Below are 23270 nucleotides of genomic sequence, written 5' to 3'. Positions count from 1 at the left end.
CACAACAGGGTTAATAAACAGGACTGTGGTAGGTGGGGTTACAAACCAGGAACACATGCCCTCCAAGTTAGATAGCTTTCTTTAATTGCTCTGAAAACAAACACACTCTCACATAACGCGGAAGGTGAGAGCTGAATGAAGTTTTCTGGGTAATGGCTTGAAATGTTTTCCTTATGAGAAGTGGTGTTGAGTTACAGTATGCAGACGGAGAACTGGGAGGAGAGAAGCCGCAGCCCCAGCTGGGCCCCCACCTTTCCTGGGGCTTGTAGAAAGGTGGACATGGGCTCGTGGAGATGAGATGAGTGACCCGTTGCACTGTCTGGTGGCTGGAATCGACTGCCCCCAGAGTGGCCAAAGGGCAGTATCGAGCAGGGCTTCTCCGGGGCCAGCTGAGCAGGCACGGATGCTCCGCTGTGGAACGCCACGCAGGCAGAGACTGACAAGCGGTAGGAGCTGAGCTCTCCCCTTGGACGGCTGCTTCCTGCGGTGTTCACGGGAGGGGGGCGCTTTCTGGCAACTTGGCTGCCGTAGCTGCTGCTTCAGCTCCCTCTCCACTCAAGGTAAGCAGGCGCAGAGGGAGGGCAGGCTGCAAGGGAAGCCTTTGTACCATGAACAAGATCCGAAAGTTTTTCCGAGGAAGTGGGCGAGTCCTGGCATTTATATTTGCAGCTTCTGTCATCTGGCTGCTCTTTGACATGGCAGCTCTCCGCCTCTCATTCACTGAGATCAACACTCAGATCCTGAAGGAAGACGTGGTTCGGAGGGAGCGGGCAGGGTTCAGAGCTCAGTCAGACCAGGTGAAGGGCCTGGCCAGCAGCAGGAGAGCGATGAAGGCCCCACCGAAGGGACACGGGAAGGGCGTGTGGGGCAAAGAGAACTTGAGGAAGACTGAGGCGAGTGAGCTCAAGGTCGAGGATGATTTGGACCAAGCCCAGAAGGAAAGAAAAGTACAGGGCGCCCCGGGAAGAGGCAAGGTGGCGCCTTTGTGGCATCCTGCATCTAGGCAGACTCACCCAGTGACGTTTACCAAGTGGAAGACAGAGGGGCGAGACATCCGACCTGCCGTCTCCTCTCGCCCCATGACACCAAAGCAAACGACAGCTCAGGGGCTTGAGAAAACTCCATTCATTGTAGCTAGGGGAACTCCACTGGCCAAAATATCTGTGCACACAGGACCTGTCGCCCTAAACAAGCAGGGCCCAAAGAGTCATGGTCTCAACAGTGACACATCAAAGCAAGCAGCTGAGAGGTACCCAGATGTGACCATCGGTCTTGGTAATGACAGATCAAAGCAGCAGTACCACGCAGGAGGAAATGAAAGGACCTACCCTGCCAGCCCGCCAGTGCCAAGACCCAGGGAAACCATTGCCTTAAATGAAACTGAGACTCAGAGCAAAGAACTGAATGCAAATAATCACAAAGCCAATAAGAACCTTACCTTTTCCAAGTTCATTGCCAATTCAGATCACTTAAAGAAGCAATCTATTAATGTGATACAGTGGGGAGGCTTGCTGAAGGATGACGGAGCCAAGGTGGCTGATGGGAAGAAACTCAATTTATCTGAAAGCCATGTTGTAATTATAACCAAAGAGGAGGAGCTAGAGACAGACACCCAAGAGGTCCCCAGTTCCAACACCAAAACTATATCTCCTATAATGTTGGGCAAAAGCCAAGAGAAACTCACTGGCAGGAAGAGCAATGAGGCATCTTTCTCTTCACTTGCTCTTCAGAGAGCAGTAGTGTATCAAACCAATCAAGCCTTAACTGGGGGACGGGAGTTAGTAAGGATCAACTTAACTGCCAAGACCCAGCCTGCACGACTCAACCAAAGTCAGACAAGAGCCCTTTCATCTGAAGATGGCAGAATGCACCGTGTGTTAAGAATTGATGTGACACTTGCTCCAAGGGATCCCAAAGCTCCAGGTCAGTTTGGACGTCCAGTAGTTGTTCCCCACGGAAAGGAGAAGGAGGTGGAAAGAAGATGGAAAGAAGGAAATTTCAATGTCTACCTCAGTGATTTGATCCCAGTGGACAGAGCCATTGAAGACACAAGACCTGCTGGGTAAGACCCATTTCTCTTCTCCTTCCTCAGCCCCAGGTATTTTGGGTCTTATATAGAAAAGATTTATTTCTAGATAATTCTGTGTGATTTTTGGTTGCCTAGAGAATTAGAGAAACAGTAATCACTAGGCAGAGTTCAGATAGTCTACCATCCTCCCAGAGAAAAGTTCTGCCATCTGTAGACCCAATGAACTCTCTTTACTCCTTTACTTCTCTGAGACTTTGGCCCTCATCCCTGTTAGCTCATGGTTCTATTCCCTTTTCCATATCGAAAACCCACTAAAATGATAAGAGGAGCTCAATTCCTAATAAGGTGTATATGAATGGTAGAGCTTAAAATGTAATTTCATTAAAACAGTGGCAATGAAGTGAATTCTCAATTTTGGAACTTTTTATTACTAGCAAGTTTGTCAGAAGTCTATTTGGAAAAGGAGCATGGAGAAGGAGCCTTCTAGGCCTCTCTGGAATCATATTTTGAGCAGCAGAATTCTGCCTAATTGTGAGTAATGATTATCATAATAGCAAGTGAAGACGTGACGCTACTCCCTAGAATTTAATAGCCTTTAGAGATGAGGATGGTAGATAGCTCAGGAGCTCAGCAATGCAGGAATAATAATGTTGGAAAAAGTCAATCAGCTAATAAGTAGCAAACACCTGCAGGACACACAAGAATATATTTTATATTTCTAGAGTTTCACCATTTATGAAGCAACTGCATAAAAATCACATGAACTTCATAAGAGCCCTGCAAAGGAGGTGGCAGATATTATGGGGTCAAATGAACAAGTGAGGACACTCAGAAACTATGTCACTTTCCCAAGGTAACCAAGCTCTACTGCTGCCCAATGAGTCTTCGTGAACCAGGTTTTAAAGAATTAAATTCCTGTAACTAAAAGGTAGATCACAGAACCTGATCTGATTCAAACATAGTTGGTTCCTGGCTCTTTATAGTCCACTCATAAGTGAAGTTATGAGCCATATGTTGTAGCCACATGTTCAGTACCCATTAATTGTTAATACAGTTCCATATATGCCTTGATATTCGATTCCTGAGCCAAACAATGTTCGCCAAGAAGTTGAAATTAGGGAGTGTCAATTCAGACTTACAACATGTGGTATGTAAATAATGCCCTTGTTTGGCCTCTGTAAAAGTAAACAACACTTCTTTGTGATCTGGGTATCAGTATTACTAGGAAGAAGGCAGATAGAGATGTGCCTGTATTCATACTGGTAAGAAGGGCCTCTTCATTGTGATGTTAATCATTTGCAGCTCTTAGCCATTGGCAGATGTCTATCGGCCATGCATTAATCACCTGTTTAGAACAATCACTCTGCCATTCATGTTCCTCTCCCTGGTGAAACTCACAACCTTGAGGAGAACACAAATATACCTAAAATCCCAAAATAAAAATGAAGAAACTGAGGCCCTGGTAGACTGTATTGTCTGTATTCATAGAACTAGTAATTGTAGAGAAATGATTAAAACCCATGCTCAAAATTATGTTATGCTATTGATTGCCCATCTCTTGCTAATTACTACAACAGAAAGTCCCCCAAATTATGTTGGACCAGCTCTGATCTGAAATCCCATATATCACATTTCAAATATATCACATATATTTATGATATACTATATCACTATATTGGGGCTTCCCATGCAGCACAGTGGTAAAGAATCTGCCTGCCAATGCAGGAGACACAGAAAAGGCGGGTTTGATCCCTAGGTCAGGAAGTCCCCTGTAGCAGGAAATGTATACCAACTCCAGGATTCCTGCCTGGGAAATCTCATGGACAGAGGAGCTTGAAGGGCTACAGTCCATGGGGCCCCAAGGAGTCAGACACAACTGAGCAACTGAACACACACACACTTATCACTATATTACTATATATATACGCTACATATGGCATATTCAAATATGCCAGTATACAGCATATACTATATATGCCACTATGAATGGCATATTACTTTACATACCCTATGTAGCATATACTATATGGCCATATACTATCCATGGCAACTTTGAATACAAAATGCCAGGGACTGAAGTAGTAAAGTAGCTTTATTTTAATATCCCTTCTGTGGTCTGGCAGACTGCTATGGAGCTTGGGGGAAAAAATCAGACACTGCACAGAAGTCCAGGCTTCAGTTCCAAACCAGAGAAAGGGCAATTGTATGAGAGCCAAAGCAAGCAATAATGATGTTATCGTCTGTGTGATTTATTGGAGGCTCAATGGCTTCCAGTGCTTGTTATTTTCTAAAATTTGATCTGTGGAAGCTAAGGGTTGCTGCCCAGGAAAGTCACAGTCAGGCTCTCTTTTCTGAAGGAGGCTGTCCCAACTGTAGGAGAAAGTGACACGTGTGCTTGAGAGCATGAGTCAGACAGCGTGTGGCCAGGGCCCCTCCCTCTTATCACACAACCCACCTTGGCTAAATATAGGTGCCCCTAGCAAGCTGCCTATCTGATGCTCTATTCTTCCAACAGGATGGAGGTGACAGTTTAACCAACAGGGATCCTATATACAGAGCCCCTTTTGTGCCATTCTTACAGGAAAGAGAATAGATTATTTTTCTTTGCTTTTATCCAAACACTGACTACAAGTATGTGCAAATTATGTATTCAAATGGATAAAGGTTGGAAGAAAATACAAGTGAAAAACATTTGATTCTTCAGGTTGGCATGATTTAAAGTTCTCTTATTTTGATTTTATTTTTTTCCAGCTTTGCTCAAAAGGTATATGAGATGCTTGTAAGTACACACTTACAAGATTTTTTGAGATAATAATTTTTAAAAGTCTGCGTGGGGGAAATTGCTATAGAATATAGTAAGAATATATATATATGTGTGTGTATGTGAAAGAGAAGGGGGGAGAAGAGAAAAGAAAGAAAAAGAAAGAAATCTATAAGAATGCAGAAGAACTGGGCTTAAAATTAGTTGCAGTAACAACCCACTGAAACCTTTAAACTTTAAGAGATCTGGGAACTATCTCCCTTACTACTTCTTTCATTTCCCCCAAATTTGTATCATAACTGGCGATTGAATATACATTGAATCAAAACAAGGATTAAAAACCATAGGTTTGTTAGTATGTTTGTTTCAATTTAGTTCCCCCCTGGTAAAGATAATAAGTAGTTACTAGTTCTTAAGAATGATGATTTAAGCGATACCCTAGGATGAAGGTAACATAGAGAAGAGAGAAGCAGGATTTCTAGGACAACTTCTCCTGCTCTTGTTCTAAAATCAGACTCTTTTTAAAACCTGCTCTTCCCTCCTTTTCTCCTGAGTCCCAAAGAACCATTCTAAGGTGTTGAGATGCAGTAATGGCCTTTTTCAAAAGCACAAACCCCTTTCTGTCATCAGCATTATTTTACTGTCCTTTTTAGTGCCACCCAGATTTCTACCCCTTGCCCTGTGGCTGTCACTTATCGTGTATGCCAGTCTCTCCAATGTGGGCCTTCAGCATAAGGATAGTTAGTCTCATGATCTTTTTCTACACATCAAGTTCATTACTACCCACTGATGTTTTTCTTTACTGGTCCCTTCCCACAGCTTCCTACTATCCTCACCTTGCAGTCTTCACCATTTTTCCCCAAATGTTAACCTGACACTGTTTGACATCTAACTGTATCTCACCTCCACCTGTACCGTGATTTGACTGTAACCTCTGTGTTTCAATGACCCTTCATGCTCTTGTTGTTTCTTTTTTTTTTTTTTTCCCATTTATTTTTATTAGTTGGAGGCTAATTACTTTACATCATTACAGTAGTTTTTGTTATACATTGAAACACTCCTTACTATGTGCTCTTCACTAACCAGAGCCTTAAGAATCTGTTTCACCTTGTCAGTGACATTCAAAGCTTCAGGAAGAAACTCTGTCATTTACTTCATTTTGTATCCCATTAGCACAGAGCACCCATGGTGAAAAACCCACCTGTCAGTGCAGGAGATGGGGGTTTGATCCCTATGTTGGGAAATCCCTCCAGGGAAGATCCCCTGGAGGAGGAAATGGCAATGCACTCCAGGATTCTTGCCTGGGAAATGCCATGGACAGAAAGAACCTGGAGGCCTCCATTCATGGGATTCCAAAAGAGTCAGACATGACTTAGTGACTAAACAACGACAGAACTGAGCACAGGGCTGGGCCCTGAAAAGATTCGAGTTTATGCAATATGGTTTTAAAGACAAGTTTCTCTTAAATGATTTTTGAAAATTGATACTACTATTTTTAAAAAAAAACGAATGATAGATACCTAATTTAAATGAGGTTTGTGAGAAGTCATTTTACAAATTAGTAATAATGACTTAATACTAACTTCCTAATTTTTCATTTTGGATATATAGACTATGTTAGTGTCTTGTTTAAGGTAAATATGTCCTCTTCTAACACTATGATCTATTCATTAAGTCATGTTTATCCACTAATTCATATTCCTATTGTTGTTTGTCTTGCATTTTAGTGTTTTGATTTTCAATAGATGAAAATCTCCTTGCTTCATTCATCAGAAAGTTTTCTGCCCATAAGTAAAATGTAATTTCATTTTTGCCTAGAATTTTTGCCTATAAAATATTCTTCAAATAAAATAGTTTTTTGACAGTCATTTCACATTCCATATTTAACCCTTTCTTTATAAAAAGATAATCCTTGCAGTTCCTACTCATATTGAAGCTTGGTTTAGCCAGCAGTAATCAATACACCCACACAGGATTTACTAAGACAGAGTCCTGCCTACTGGAAATGCAAGCCAATTCTCCTTAGAGAGGTCTGTCCTGTGGCCTGCAGCTAGAGGGAAGATGAAACTCCAAAAAGAAACCTATTTTAAGAGTGCACTTCCTGAATCTGCATTTAGAGAAAAGTGACTCAAGGACATGTTTGCTGCCAGCATTTAGGTTTTTAGAGGACAGTAAGAATTACAGCATGCTCCTCTAGCGCTGCTGCGTCGTCATGATGTTAGTCGATTGTTTAATTTAATGCTTTGCTTTTCCTACAGTATTCTGGCAAGTCCCTCAATAAAGCAATTAAAACGGGCCTATTCTCTTAGCCCAGAGCTGGGACTGTCAACCAATAATTTGATTCCTTCCTACACAGCTAAAGAGAGTTTTCTTTTGGCACATATGAAAAGCAAAAGATAGCACCATGCATTTGCCACAAACCAGTCTAATTTACTGAGGGAAAAGAAAAACCTTTCTAGATCTTTCCAGATCTTTGATTTCTGTCTCCCCTGTTCTTCCAATCCTAGTGAGGTCAAAAACCACAACTAATGAATTACTGGAGGAGGAGCTCGAAGAGGGAAAATAGACTGATCACATAGCTTTCCACACTTCAGGCTTCTAAATGTGTGTATCAGGCTGAAAGAAAAAGAAACTTAACAGTGAAATGAAGCTCAATATCTTTAGTTTTACATTGGATTAATATTTCAGTTGGTGAAATGAGATAGCTTTTGTGATTTCAGTGATAGGAGAACATTATCTAAAACTGACTGGAAAAGCTATGAGATCTCCCCAAGAAACCAAACAAGGTCAGGGGGGAAAAAAAATCTCAGAAGATGGATTTTAATAGGTCATTTCCTGCTTTTTCTTCTATAAATGTACACAAAGCAATGTTGCATGTTGCTTTTGAATTGTATGTGTGTGTACATGTTCATGCACGTTTGTGTGTTTGTTTGTGTTAGAGGGCAGTGTGCCATTTCACTAAAAAGTTGTATCTGAAAGCTGGAAATACACAGCAGAATTTGTTTAAAAGGTGCAAGATAGACCATAACGAAACAAAGGTTAGATGTGGCCAAAAGATGACTATAGAGTTTTTTGTGTTTTTAGTTATCACACTCTCCTCACAATTAGGGGGGTGAAGAGAGAGAAATGATCAGAAGGTATAAAACACACTCTGCTACTGACTTCAAGAGAAGAAAACAGGTAAGAAATGACTAATTAATGTAAAACTGAGAAATAGTAAAGCAAATCAATGACTTTGTTTCCTAAATATAGCCAAAGACCCAGAAATATTTATGGGAGAAAGGAATTAGTAAATGCAGAAATTTGAACCTGTGTACACTTCTTTGTACAGACCTCATCCAAGGCCCAATTTAACCATCATAAAATAATTTATCGAATTCTTACAGTGATATTGTAGTGAGTACTCTTGTCCCATAAAACAGCTTTCTTCTGGGCTGTTCTGGGTGAACCATTCAGAGCAGAGATTCCTAAGAAGAGAACAGTCAAGGCTCAGAAAATTGGGGAAAATAACAATGTTTAGAAGCTCTGTTTTGTTGTTTGCTTTCAGAAGGAAGGGAGCTTTTGAGAATTCCCTCTTTGTTAAAAAAACAATCTATATTATTCTATATTAAAATACCTTTTAAATTGGTCCCACTTCTAAAACATTAGTGTATGGATATGTGTGAGAAGGAGCTATAGAGAGAGAAGCAGAGTATTCATAAAGGGCTTTACTACTTGCCTTGTCATTTGTTACTTAAAACCATTCCTCAAGACAGGTACTGCTACCATCCCAGGTTCACCGAAAGAGAAGCTGAGACTTAGAGAGGAGGCTGAGGTCTCAGATAGCGGTAGGTAAGGTGGCTGGGGGCCATTCATTCTATTCCACGTCTGTTTGCTCCCTGCTTGTCATAACCTGGGCAGCTGGGACCTTTCATCTTCCACGGGCATCATCTCATCTGATCCTTAAAACAGCCATGCCAGATTGATAAAGTGATACAGATGAGCGAACAAAACACAGGGAAAGATAACCTGCCCAGGGACTCACAGCTCGTGCGTGGCGAGGTTGGGACCCACCCCCTAGTCTTCCCGTTCTCCTCACTCAGCAATAATCCTATAGCCCAGGCTGCCTCTCACATCGACACCTGCTCTGCCCTCAGAGTGACCATCCTATCTCCACCTCTCCTGAGGTTGTCCAGGTCTCTCTCAATAAGGGAATCTCTCCCTTGCTGAGCCTCACCAAAATGGTGCCTATTTATGTTCCAGGTAGTGATTGTGTGTGTGTGCGTGCGCGTGTGTGTGCATTTGTGTGTTTTATATGTGTGCGTTTATTCTAACCAATCCTCCCAGCAACACTATGAAAGACATACTTTCGTATGTGATTTACAGGTCAGAAAAGTGAGACTCTGAAAGAATAAATGATAGATCTGCTGCCCCAGCAAACTAATAACAGATTCGCAGTTCAAAAGAAAGTTTTCTGTCTAATTCTAATGCTCTTTCCATTGGATACAGCTCCTCTCTCCTTTGTTTCTCTATAATCATATGACTTTAGCAGAAATTAAAACAGCTGTCTTCCTTATACTTAGGAGGGAGTGGGGAATAGAGTCAAAGGTATTTGAGGAGAATTAGTTTTGCACATCAGTTGTCTTGTCAGGGAGAAAATTTGTAGGAAATCATCTTCTATTCAGCATTAAGCAAAATGATTCTTTAAAACTGCCCAACAATCACAGCTTAGCAGTGAACAAATATCTCTGAGCTCCTTTCTACTCTGCAGTCTCACATCTGAGTATAGATCCTGTCTTCAAGGCAAATAGCACAAAATGTTCCTCAGAGGTAGAGTGAACTACTCCGGCAAGGACGAGAAAAGCTGAGCCTGGCCTGAAAGTGGGCACAAGTGTTTGAGCGGCAAACCGAAGGGAGATAAAGACATGGGGAGAAGGGTAAAAAAGAGTGATCCATTGAGAAACAGAAAAATCTGACCTGAGACTGGGGAGAGCAGAGAGGGTGGAAATGAGACCACAGAAATAAGCATGAGTCCAGATCAAGTAGGACCTTGTTAAAGTGCTTCAAGGGCCAATGGGAAAATACCCAAAGACCTAAAATCCAAAACAACAATTTAATTTACCTTTTCTCAGATGTCTTCTGACCCAGACGGAAGCACTAATGGGTGAAAATGAGGCTAAAATTGCACAGAACATCACAGAATATTAACATTAGATAAAACTTCCCTCAAAAGATTTCTAATCCCACTCCTTACATTACAGAGAAGGCTGAGGAGGGAAGTGACTTGCCCGAGGTCCCAGGACCCTCCAGGAGAGACAGAACTACCCTCAAGTTGCCCTAACCTCAACCTAGAACTATTTCGGTCACATCACGCCACCTCCTGCTCTCCCCTCTCCCATCTATCCCCACTCTGACAGCTGCCTGCTCAACAGACTGTTGTCAAAGTGGTGAATGCTGTGGCTGGGGGCTTCTATTTCTAAGCCTGAGTCCAGCAGCTTTGACAGGTAGACGGCTGCCTCAGGACTACAGATTCAGCCTTTGGAGTGTGACTAAAATCTTCTCACTTAGTAGTCACAGGCGATTCTGATTAAATGTCAAGGCTGGACTTCCCTGGTGGTTCAGATGGTAAAGAAACTGCCTGCAATGTGGGAGACCTGGCTTCTATCCCTGGGTTGTGACGATCCCCTGGAAGAGGGCATGGCAACCCACTCCAGTATTCTTTCCTGCAGAAACCCACAGACAGAGGAGCCTGGTGGGCTACAGATCATGGGGTCACAAAGAGTCGGATACAACTAAGTGACTAAGCACAGCACAGTCTACCCTTGAAAGAACAAAGCATAAAAGTAAAAGTTTTGTAGAACAACTATACCCCCTTATCAGTGAGAAGAATAGAAGAAACCCAAATAATTCTAAGGTCTTACAGAAAAGAATATAATTCTGGACTGAGCTCCTCAGCTAGATGCTCTATTCTCTTTCTGATCCTCCCGAAGATACCAGAGGTTGGGGAGGGAAGGCCCCAGAACACTCACACTGAGGCAGTAGTTGAATTGCAAATAGAAGCTGAGAGAATATTCTCTTCAACCTTCTGTTCAAACCTGCGAACCCTGAGACTTGACCCACATAGTCCATTTTGACTGTTTTGGAATAAAAATGAAAAATTCATAGACATGAGGGAATATTATCGTCCTCTCAATCTGATTTAAAACCTTCTTTATTCGATAGGATACATTCAAAGCAGGTTAGTGGCTGAGCCTTCAGCACACGCGAGGCAAAAAGGCAAAACACATCACTTTCTGAGTCTCTTGGTAAATGATGAGTCCTCAATGGTTTTGGATTAAAGGACTGCCTGGGCAAAGGGCAGTGTGCTCAGTCAAAATGTGTGCATGTGTTTTGTGAATAATCATATGACCTTGCCTGTTTTAGGTTTTTTCTTTTTACCATGGAGTTTACAAAGTACTTTTATCTCCATTTTCTCATCAAATTTTTACAGACAGTCTGTGATGAAGGCACTGTAATTTCATCCTGAAAATGAGGAAACTGAGGTTCTGAAAAGTTCTGACTTGCCCATAGTCATGTGGTCAGTAAGTATCAGAAAGGTCTAAATCCTGAGTTCCTTGTCATCCTTGTCAAGTTCAGGATGTGTCTGTCTCACCACAGTAGTGTATCCACAGTGGGCAGGACAGGGGAGTCCCCACATTAGTCTCCATTTGTTTTTAGTACTTGGATTGACTATAGTAATCTTTGGGTTAAGCTGTAGGTATAGCACAAGGTCTGCAGACTCTAAATACCTCACTTGTGCCATGCATGGCCATATACGATACATATATGATTTCTTAACCCCAAAAAAGATTTTAAACTCAGAAGTATCTCACATTAACTTAGATTTTACCTGAGCTGCAACTCCTCCTTCCAATATAGCAGAAAGGTTTCCAATGGGCAAATTGGAGGAAAAGAAATTTGCTTCAGTTGGGTCAGTGTAGGATAACATTTAAATAGTTTCACCACCTATGGGAAGTCGATGATAGTCAGTGTGTAAGAATGATGTAAGAGTTAATAAGACCAAAAGACTTTCCAGTTTAACACACTGTACCTTTCAACAAAACAAAGTATGCTGGATTTTCTAGACACCTGGAAACATGTTTAACCTGTTTAGTGATGCAGAAAACCAGGTAGCTTTATATGCAGAGTGGCCAAGCATCTCAGCCACCTGAACCAAGACACACGACAAAGCTTTGTATTTGAAGCCCCCACATCTCTTTTTGTGTCCCTCTTCCCCATCTTTAAAGTCACTCTCTTTTCCAGGCACTGTATGACCTGTAAACATAATCTTCCACAGGATCACCCTCAATGTAATTCCCCAAATGCATCTAAAATATATACTTGTTCATTACTGGCAGAGGTGCCATCTCCTGGGATAGAAATCTACATATTCATCTAGTGAAATTCTTCATGATGTATTGAGTCCTGATGGGGAAATTAAAGCATCACCTAAGGTTGAGAATTGAGGAGGGGCATATATTTGGTGAAGACTGCTGCCTTTCCCAAACCTCTCAAATTTCTGAGGGTTCTGTCGACCTCTAATTTCAGAGTGGCTCACATTACCTCCTAGAACTTTCTTCTAGAAGAGACCAAAACTCTACTGAATTATACTGTGAAAAGATCCATCGACTTTAGCCTGTTTGCTTAATTCTCCCCAATGTATTTTCATTTGTAACTAGATGTTTCTAAAGTCAACAACATTTTAATGATATAGCAACTTTGGGATTTCACAACTAAGGCTTGTTGATTCACATAGCTCAGGCAGAATTTATGCAGCTGACCCTTCCTTTTTAGAACTGATTTATTTTTTTCAGGGACAAATGTCGTAAAGAACATTTAGGTGTGAAATGTGTATTTCCCATTCATTTATACTATAAAATTAGAGATGAGGGAGTCACAGGAGGTCACTGATGTTTTCTATACTCTTCTTTCACTTAGGCTAATCAACTCCTTTTCACTTTACTTCCTCTTGCCCAACTTAGAGCTGAAGGTGGACTCTTTAACCATACTACACTACTACCTTCAAAATCTTCTACCGCTTTTGTTTCTACCTCATTTTCTCTGATGGTCCCCAGATCTGGATTAAACCATCTGTTCACATTTCCATACACAGCCTCCCTAATGAATGGTGCTGGATAGGTCATTTAACTTCTCAAGCTTCAGTCTGCTCTGTTTGAAGAACAATATAATAGTATGCATTTCAAGTAGTTGTTAAAGAGATTGAATTTACATACATAACAGTATTTTACCAACTGTAAAGTGCCATGCAAATGTGTTTTCTTCTATGGTTTTTACTCATATATTTTTTTATTTGTGGACTAAGCACAGTGCCATTATGTTGTCTCGCAGAAATGCCTGCTTCCACAAAATGCCACATCTATTTATTCTTGTGGATTTATGACTTCCTGAATAGCTATTACTGGAGCCAAACTGGACCAGACCTCGAGTCCCAACTCCACCATTTACTGGCAGTATAATCATGGCATAGTCTCCCCATGATTTCAATTATTCTTCTATAAAGAGGGAAGAAGAGATGCTGTTGGTTTGAGGTTTAAAATGAAATAATGCAGAAGGCTAATAATATTTATTTATGATCATCATAATTTAATTATTACATTACAGAGAGTATGTGAGTTAGAAAAATGACAAATACTCTTTGTGCGTGTCCACTGGGTACCATCATGTGAAGAGTTACCCAGGCAGGAGATGGAAAACTGCCAGCAGTGAGGCTTGATGCACTTCAGGGTATGGAGGAAACCCAAGACCAATTACAACCCACCTGAATACCAACTCCCACTATAGCCATGTTCTCATTTCCATGCCAGCAAAATTATTTCAATGTGGCTACCCTGGAGCACAAAGAGTCTCAGCAAGGACCCCTTACATAGATATGGAAGCTATCTATTTAAGAGTTTAAGCAGTATATAATACATATCATATATATCCATAAATACATTCACATGCAGTGGGAAAGAATATTTTCTTTGGCACTTGGCAGAAGGCCAGTTGAGAAGGCAATCATAAACTGCTTTGTAGCATTAAGTGAATTAATGTTAATTAAGTAACATTAAATAAGAGAATAGGAATGTTCTCTTGTGGTCTATAACCTAATTAGGAAAGCAATAGCTACCATTTGGTGATTTCCTGGGCCCAGAAACTGTGCTATTTCACATGCATTCTAACTAAGCTGTAAATCTCTTTTCAATAAGACACGTAACCTCATTTTACAGGTGAGGAAACTGAGGCATAGAAAGATTGAGTAAAGAATCTAGATGATAATTTGAAAAATTTTGGTGGTGAGCTTCAAAATAGTGTCTTCACCACCTATAATGCCGGTGTCCTTTCCACTACAGGGTGATGCCTTCACAGGAAGTTCTCATGTCTTGCATGGTTAGGCCTCTTAGCAACAGTTGTCATTGGGCCAATGCAGGAAACAACAGGTTTGATCCTTAGTCGGGAAGATCCCCTGGAGAAGGAAATGGCTACTCACTTCAGTATTCTTGCCTGAGAAATCCCATGGACATAGGAGCCTGGCGGGCTACAGTCCATGGGGTTGCCAAAAAGACAGAAATAACTTAGCAACTAAACAAAAACAAAAATCCTTCCTCTGCTCTTTATTTTATTTATAACTCTCTCCAACAAAAGTGCACAAGAAAATTATCATATAGATGGATACATAGAGAGATGATGTGTGCATGCTCAGTCACTTCAGGCATGTCGAACTTTTTGCAATCCTATGGACAGTGGCCAGCCATGCTCCTATGTCCATGGAATTCTCCAGGCAAGAATACTGGAGTGGGTTGCCATGCCCTTCTCCAAGGTAGATGATAGAGAAACATAAAGAAATAGATAGATGATAGATGGATAGATGGATGGATAGGTAGGTAGATAGATGATTGATAGATAGATAAACTTGAGTGTATGTGTATTTACGCACAATTGCACCTTGTGGACTATTTTTAGAGGACTTACAACAAGAAACATTTATTTTCTCATAGTTCTAGAGCCTAGGAGGGCACCAGTGGCTTGGATTTCTGTGAGGCCTCTTTCCTCAACTTATAGACAGTCACCTCTCTCTGTGTCCTCAGAGAGAGAGAGAGAGAGCTCCATTTCTGCTCTCCTCCTCTTACACCTTGTGGATCTTGTTGGCACACCTTTTGTGCTTTGCTTGTATTCTGGCCCAGGTGTGCAGAGCAACTTGTTCACAACAACCTCCCAACCACCAGTGTCATCATGTGCTTTGTGGATGAGGTGTGGTCCACTCTCCTGAGGTCTGTACATAGCGTCCTCAACCGCTCTCCTCCCCACCTCATCAAGGAGATTCTACTGGTGGATGACTTCAGCACCAAAGGTAAGAAAATTACCCCCCTGGAAAATCAAAGTTTGATGTGAGCTGATAACAGTTTGGATACAAAACTTACAGGATAATTTGATAAGGAATGAATGTTTTATAAATGCCCAATCATTATTTGATATTGTGGCTCAGAGGCCTAAGTCCAAACATCTGTGGATTACAGAAAGTCAGCTCAACCATCCATGGCCTTGTCCAGCTAGTCACCGCAGACTCTCCTTCAGCTATGACTTCTCTGCTGTGTAGGAGTGATTTTCTAATTACAGGTCTTTGGAGATGGGTAGTTTGAGGTCCTGAAGACCAGAAGATGTTCTCCACAATTGCATAGATACCTTTTTATGAAATCTAACAAGCAAAGATGCCACAATTAACAGAGTTAGTTATAGAAGACAATGACATGTAAGCCCTACGGCTTCTACTTTATTATATGTTCAGCAAAGAGTTGAGAAGACAAGTTGCCAATGGGACCAGAAAAATGAGGTTCCAACAGAGTTCAAAGGCAGGATTCACCACTGTCTTTACTTTTGTTTTGCTTATTACAGTGAAGAGTCTCTCTCTTTGGACTGTTAAAAACTGGGTATGTAAGAGGTTCCATGACTGCCAAAGGTCCTAGACCACATAACAAAAATCCCCAAATGCAACCCACTTCAGAAAAATTTAAAAAGTAGCAAAGAGACAGCAACCTTAATAGAACACTTTAGCCTTGGTCATGACATCAAGGACACGAGTCAGTTCTCAGTTCTGTCTCTTAGAGTGCCTACAAGGGTCACACTGAGCTTCAGGAGCAGGGAGATACATAAGGAAAACTGGCTGAAAACTTTGAGAAGTGGTCTTGACAGCATCAACAGAAATAGAATCTAGTTACCAAGCAGGTAACAGTCCCTTTAGGAATGGCCTATTCAGATTTTGTGGCCCTGAAGGATCTATGAGGTCCTCTTTAAGAGAAAGATGATGCAATTAGTAGAAAAGTGAGCAGCAGAAGTATTCACAGAAGTCATTCCTATCTGGGATATGTCAATAGCTTAATCATACACAGAAGTTTAACTGTAAGCTACAGAAATATACACCCCCCAAAAGAGCAAGAGAGCAGAGGTGTGATGGAGAGGGTGTCATAGTAGGAAGCGACAATGGTCTTAGCCAATTGCAGCTGCAATATCTTTCTTTTGCAAATTTTTCAATTTGCATACAATGCATAGTCTCTCTCTTAGGTCTTAGAAGAGGACTTTACAAGGGGAAAAGTTTGTGCAGAAACTGAGCTTCATTTATTTCAAGGTAAATTTGTACCTGTCCTGACAAATTCTCAGAAAAAGTAAGCCCTCTTCTTGGTAACTCACCTACACTGAAAGGTGGATTTGAGTTTTAGAAAAACAGAAACTTGGAGTATTGAACCCAGACAAAAATCCATCTGAGAAAATGACATCATGGCTCAAAGAATAAAATATAGTGACTTTTGCTTTTATATAGTAAATGTCATAGTTTTGGGAATTTGATCTGGTCTTATCCAGATCTTATTTTAAAAGTATTGCCTTGTCTATTTTCTCCCTGATATAGACTACCTAAAAGATAACTTGGATAAATACATGTCTCAGTTTCCAAAAGTTCGAATTCTTCGCCTCAAAGAGAGACATGGCTTAATAAGAGCCAGGCTGGCAGGGGCACAAAAGGCAACAGGTAAGAAGCTGCTAATTTTTTTATTCCGGCTACATCTTTATTTTAGTTTAATCTTTTCCAAATACACATCAAATTTGAAATAATAGGACAATGAGCACTCCTATGTCCATCATTTTATTCCACCAGTTTCTAACTTTTTGCAATATGTATCCCACTAAATTGTTTTAATGACTCACTGAGGGGTCACAACTCTGAAAAACACCAGCTAGGTGCATTTTAATTACTTGCCACTATTCAGTAGAGGGCATATTCCCAAACTATCATAGAAGGACTTTCTTTTTCCTAATTAACATTGTTGTGGACCCCTTTATAAATGATAATAAAAATGAATTACCTAAAAAAGAAATGGGAAAAATATATAGCTATACATACAATTATATATACATATATCTAGATATGAACATAATTACATATATGTGGGTATGTGTCTGTTTTAACACTCATATATATGAAGTAGACAACAAATTAACATATTACTCTGGCAAGCTGCTGTGAAGTTTCAAGGCATGTGTTCTCAATTTCTGTCCCTGTCTCCCTATGGATGGCAGTGTCTATGACCCACAGGTAGAGCAGCAATAATGGAGGGCTAATTTCTGAGTTTGGAAAGAAGCAGAAAGATCTATTTGAATTGGGTTAGTAATAGACTCATCTAAGGATAAATCCAGTGGCCCTAAAGTTCACCTGAACCCTGTGGGGAGTTTAAGGAAATTCAGGGTCCTGCACCAGCTTTAGTTCCATTCAGTCCAGTCACTCAGTCCTGTCCGATCTTTGCAATCCCATGAACCACAGCACACCAGGCCTCCCTGTCCATCACTAACTCCCGGAGTTCACCCAAACTCATGTCCATTGAGTCAGTGATGCCATCCAACCATCTCATACTCTGTCGTCCCCTTCTCCTCCTGCCCTCAATCTTTCCCAGCATCAGGGTCTTTTCAAATGAGTCAGCTCTTCGCATCAGGTGGCCAGAGTATTAGAGTTTCAGCTTCAACATCTGTCTTTCCAATGGACACCCAGGACTGATCTCCTTTAGGATGGACTGGTTGGACCTCCTTGCAGTTAAGGGACTCAAGAGTCTTCTCCAACACCACAGTTCAAAAGCATCAATTTTTCAGCACTCAGCTTTCTTTATAATCCAACTGTCACATCCATACATGACTACTGGAAAAACCATAGCCTTGACTAGACAGACCTTTGTTGGCAAAGTAATGTCTCTGCTTTTTAATATGCTATCTAGGTTGGTCATAACTTTTCTTCCAAGGAGTAAACATCTTTTAATTTCATGGCTGCAGTTACCATCTGCAGTGATTGTGGAGCACAGAAAAATAAAGTCTGACATTCTTTCCCCATCTATTTGCCATGAAGTGATGGGACCAAACTCCATGATCTTAGTTTTTTGAATGTTGAGCTTTAAGCCAACTTTTTCACTCTCCTCTTTCACTTTCATCAAGAGGCTCTTTAGTTCTTCTTCACTTTCTGCCATAAGGGTGGTGTCATCTGTATATCTGAGGTTATTGATATTTCTCCCAGCAATCTTGATTCCAGCTTGTGCTTCCTCCAGCCCAGCATTTCTCATGATGTACTCTGCATGTAAGTTAAATAAGCCGGGTGACAATATACAGCCTTGACGTACTCCTTTTCCTATTTGGAACCAGTCTGTTGTTCCATGTCAGTTCTAACTGTTGCTGCCTGATCTGCATATAAGTTTCTCAAGAGGCAGGTCAGGTGGTCTGGTATGCCCATCTCTTTCAGAATTTTCCACAGTTTATTGTGATCTACACAGTGAAAGGCTTTGGCATAGTCAATAAAGCAGAAATAGATGTTTTTCTGGAACTCTCTTGCTTTTTCGATGATCCAGTGAATGTTGACAATTTGATCTGTGGTTCCTCTGTCTTTTCTAAAACCAGCTTGAACATCTGCAAGTTCATGGTTCACATATTGCTGAAGTCTGGCTTGGAGAATTTTGAGCATTACTTTACTAGCATGTGAGATGAGTGCAATTGTGTGGTAGTTTGAGCATTCTTTGGCATTGCCTTTCTTTGGGATTGGAATGAAAACTGACCTTTTCCAGACCTATGGCCACTGCCGAGTCTTCCAAATTTGCTGACATATTGAGTGCAGCACTTTCATAGCATCATCTTTTAAAATCTGAAATAGCTCAACTGGAATTCCATCACCTCCACTAGCTTTGTTAATAGTGATGCTTCCTAAGGCCCACTTGACTTTGCATTCCAGGATGTCTGGCTGTAGGTGAGTGATCACACCATCATGGTTATCTGGTTCATGAAGATCTTTTTTGTATAGTTCTTCTGTGTATTCTTGCCACCTCTTCTTAATATCTTCTGCTTCTGTTAGGTCCATACCATTTCTGTCCTTTATTGAGCCCATCTTTACATGAAGTCTTCCCTTGGTGTCTCTGATTTTCTTGAAGAGATCTCTAGTCTTTCCCATTCTATTGTCTTCCTCTATTTCTTTGCACTGATTGCTGAGGAAGGCTTTCTTATCTCTCCTTGCTATTCTTTGGAACTCTGAATTCAGATGCTTATATCTTTCCTTTTCTCCTTTGCTTTTCATTTCTCTTCTTTTCTCTGCTATTTGTAAGGCCTCCTCAGCCATTTTGCCTTTTTGCATTTCTTTTTCTTGGGGATGGTCTTGATCCATGTCTCCTGTACAATGTTAGCGAAGGCTGTAATTCAGGGACCATTCAGGGCCCACACTGAGCAGGCTGACCAGCCTAGTGAGTCCTCCCAAGCTCCCCTGGGCACTCCCCAGCCCTCACAGGTCGAGTACAGGCAGCAGGTGGCTCTGGATCTGAAGAGTCTCTGTAATCAAAGATCTGCATTGATGCCACTGCAGAATTTTTCTGGAATGCATAACCAAGCAAAGAGATCAAAGATAAAAATCTGAATCCAGAATCTGATAGGCCTTGAGCTACTGGTTTATCCTTTAGGATTCAGGGAAAAGAGAAGAGGAACCACAGGGAGGTTGAGATCAGCTAGTCAAGGCCATGCAGAAGCAGAAGTAGAGTTGGCCCTGTTTTGGTCTCAGAGTACTATCTCTCGGAGAGTCTTTTAGTCTTCCACAAAGAAATAAGGGCAAATCTATAACTCTATAACTTCAAGCAGTGTCCACATTCAGGCTCCAGGGCATGATAGATTCTCTTGATCTGATTCAGTTATCAGTTGTTTACTCTGAATGAGAAGTTAGGTCAAGCAGGATTTCAAAAATTAAAAGACAGGCCTTGGTCAGTGGGTCTGAAGGGAAAGTCTTTTACATAAAGGCAACAGAAGTAAAAATAAACGAGGTAATTTGGATACAAAGAACAAGCCAGATATCATGATAGTGTTGAACACACCAAGCCAATTATAATCCTGACGAGAGCAGCCTGCAGGTGGGCAGGTTTAATAGTGCTCTGATTCTGGAGGGTCAGAGTAGAGATCAGATTCTCATTTCCTATATAACATGGCAGTTAGCAAAATAGCTGTAATGCTATGAGCATTCCAAAGAATCAGTTGGCTAATTTTAAATGTATGGACATCAAGTGACATCTAACTTCTGGCCAATGCTGACATTCTCTGAAGAGCAACAGTCCTTTTATAAATTTCTACAACTTGCTTCTTCTGCAGGTCAAACAGGTAGCTTCCTTAGCATCACTTATAAATCATTCTTTAAAATTAACTGGGCAGCAGGTCCACATTCATTAAGGAACTCTAAACACAACACTGTCACCAACTGGTGCTAAAGCAGTATCCTAAGCTGGTCAGCTAAATCTAAGGGGGATCAGTTCTCAACAAGGAGCCAAAGCTATTTGGCACATTGAGCATGTCTGAGTTGGCACAAAAAAAATTGAAAACTAAGCAAGTTACCACCAAACCATCTGCACACAATCCAGTATCTCTGGAATCTACTCTCAGAACAACCTTCCAGGTAGTTATCAATATGGAGTTAGTTATTTTGAGCTGTATCCTGAACAATCATTGAAAACCAGTCATCATAATAGCTATCTATTAGGAATCTAGGTATTAGGTACACTTTAGAAATATCTCCATAAGGCAAAGCTCAAAGAGATTAAGTAATTGATCCAATGAGGCCAAGAAAAGCCAAGCTACGATGAAGGGAGTTCTGGAGAAATTCAGTCCTATGTCATTTCACCATGCCCAAAGTGGGGGAATAAATGCAGGTTTGAGGATCCATCTTGCTGCCACTGAAGACTGAAGAAGTAGATCCAGACCTTTGACCCAGTAAACCTGCCATGGAGATAGGGAAAGGCAATCTAGTAGAGACTAGACTCTTTAAACCCCCGGACTGAATGGACCAGGAGTAGGAGTGGTGAGAGAAAGAAGACAGACTTTCATAGATTCTATGCTGCTAGACCATTTGTGCTTAGTTGCTCAATCATGTCTGACTCTTTGCAACCCCATGGACTGTAGCCCCTGCCAGGCTCCTCTGTCCATGGGAATTCTCCAGGCAAGAATACTAGAGTGGGTTGTCATGCCCTCTTCCAGGGGTCTCCTCAACCCAGGGATCAAACCCAGGTCTCCTGCATTGTAGGCAGATTCTTTACCATCTGAGCCACCAGGGAAGCCCAGTAGGACTAAGCAAACATACTTGTATACCCTATACACCTACATGAACCCTAAAAGCCTTCCCAGGATAAGGAGAGGTTATGCAAGAGGGCACCCTTAGGAAACTATAGCTTCCATTATCAAGCAATCCATAACTCCTGGAAAATAGGACCCTCCCCCACCCCAATCCCAGCATGATCAGGAGATGTATGCACCTCCAAGAGTAGTGGATGAGATGGGGAGGGGGCTTCTGGCTAGCACAGCCTGTTCCTATCTAAAGAGACATCTCAAGGCCCCTTCCCATCAAGACTTTGGCTAAGGTTAGTCCCTTCACCTTTATGCAAAAATTCCATTGTTAATCAGGTAATTAGTAAGATCTATTCATTAAGAAGTAGTTTAGAGATTTCAGTAGATAATAATCTATCATCCAGGTATTTATTTGCATCTTTCTGTTTGCCTGTTGCTATCTTCTGCTTTTACTTTAAGCTTCCCCATACTCATAGCTCTGTCTCTTTCTCATTTGCTGGGAGTGGGAGGGGAGAGGCAAGAGGGTGTACGCAGATATTTTCTAGTACCAGGCTACCACATAGCTTTGCAAACTTGGCAAAGTTGCCTAAGTATTTCATTCCTCTTAAATGCGGATAAAACTTAGACCTATACTTCAGGTTTGTCACAAGGATAAACCTTAAATAAGAAAATCATTCAGAATGTTCAGAACAGTATCTAGCACAGAGTAAGCATCAAATCAAAAATCAGTGATGTTATTGTAGGTTTTTCAGATGCTGAGGGGTGTAGCTAAGAGTCAGAGTGGTCAATTAAAACAACAAACCAAAATAAAAGTAACAGTCAAGTCTTCAAGCATTTCCTGCAATCACATAACTAAAAAGTATAGGTAGGAAGCCAGACAGAAGACAGCACTGACTCCCCCAGTGTTCAGTATTTTCCCAAGGAAGAATGGGCTGGTGGATCAGAGCAGATGTGTAGATCATCTTACTGACCAAATAGCCTGAAATAAGATTCCTCCTGTTTTAGAGCCTGGGGGCCAGGATGAGAGAAAGGGGGAAGGGCTAGTAGTAAGAAAAAAAATGTCCTGAAGATCTACCCATCACCCACAAGGTGAGAAAGAAGTCTTGGCCTGAGACAGTCTCCAACTGGGTGAACCTGGGTCAGGAATGCAGTTCTTTATAAGTGCATGTCCAGCTAAGGGGGCTGGAGGACCTGAGTCCTTGACTGTATCTTCCTTCAGAGACTCTAGGGCACAAGCTATGAACCAAGCCTGGTGTGGAAATGGCAGCTTTGCATCAAGAGGCCTGCCAGGTAAAGCTTTTGTAATAGCTTTGGGCCTCAGCTTCCCAGGTGGCGCTAGTGGTAAAGAACCTGCCTGCCAATGCAGGAGACAACAAGAGAAGTGAGTTCAGTCCCTGGGTCAGGAAGATTCCCTGGAGAAGGGCATAGCAACCCACTCCAGTATTCTTGCCTGAAGAATCCATGGACAGAGGAGCCTGGTGGGCTACAGTCCATAGGGTTGCACAGAGTTGGACACAACTGAAGCAACTTAGCATGCATGCATGCACAACTGGGTCTGAGATTACACATAGGATTCTGGCCAGGACCCAGATTCCTCTGGTTATTATTCACACACATACAATCCACTTGTACAGAATCATTTAGAACAATGTAGACCACTGCTAAAATTTTCATTGGAGAGTGTTACTTCACACAACTAATAGAACAAAAAGAATTCAAAATTATTCCTGTCCTCCAAGTTTCTTTTCTCTTCTCTTTTCCTGTAACTCTTTTTTTTTAATTATGATAAAATACATATATAAAATTTACTATCTGAGCCATTTTTCAAGTGTACAGTTCACTGCGAAGTAC

At 41.4% G+C, this 23270-nt stretch overlaps 1 protein-coding gene across 1 annotated transcript in view; it reads left to right on the top strand.

Moving 5' to 3' along the window:
• Positions 1-133: 133 nt before the first annotated feature.
• GALNT5 (polypeptide N-acetylgalactosaminyltransferase 5) overlaps positions 134-23270 on the top strand; it is a 41895-nt gene continuing 18758 nt past the window's right edge. The window contains exons 1-3 of the mRNA XM_020910475.2: positions 134-2062; positions 14993-15159; positions 16711-16830. Of these exons, the coding sequence (XP_020766134.2) occupies positions 609-2062; positions 14993-15159; positions 16711-16830 (1741 nt within the window). The 5' untranslated portion in view covers positions 134-608. The remainder of the gene's footprint in view (positions 2063-14992; positions 15160-16710; positions 16831-23270) is intronic.

Source organism: Odocoileus virginianus, chromosome 13, assembly GCF_023699985.2.
Source record: "Odocoileus virginianus isolate 20LAN1187 ecotype Illinois chromosome 13, Ovbor_1.2, whole genome shotgun sequence".
NCBI lineage: Eukaryota > Metazoa > Chordata > Mammalia > Artiodactyla > Cervidae > Odocoileus > Odocoileus virginianus.
This window is presented reverse-complemented; position numbering and strand designations above follow the sequence as displayed.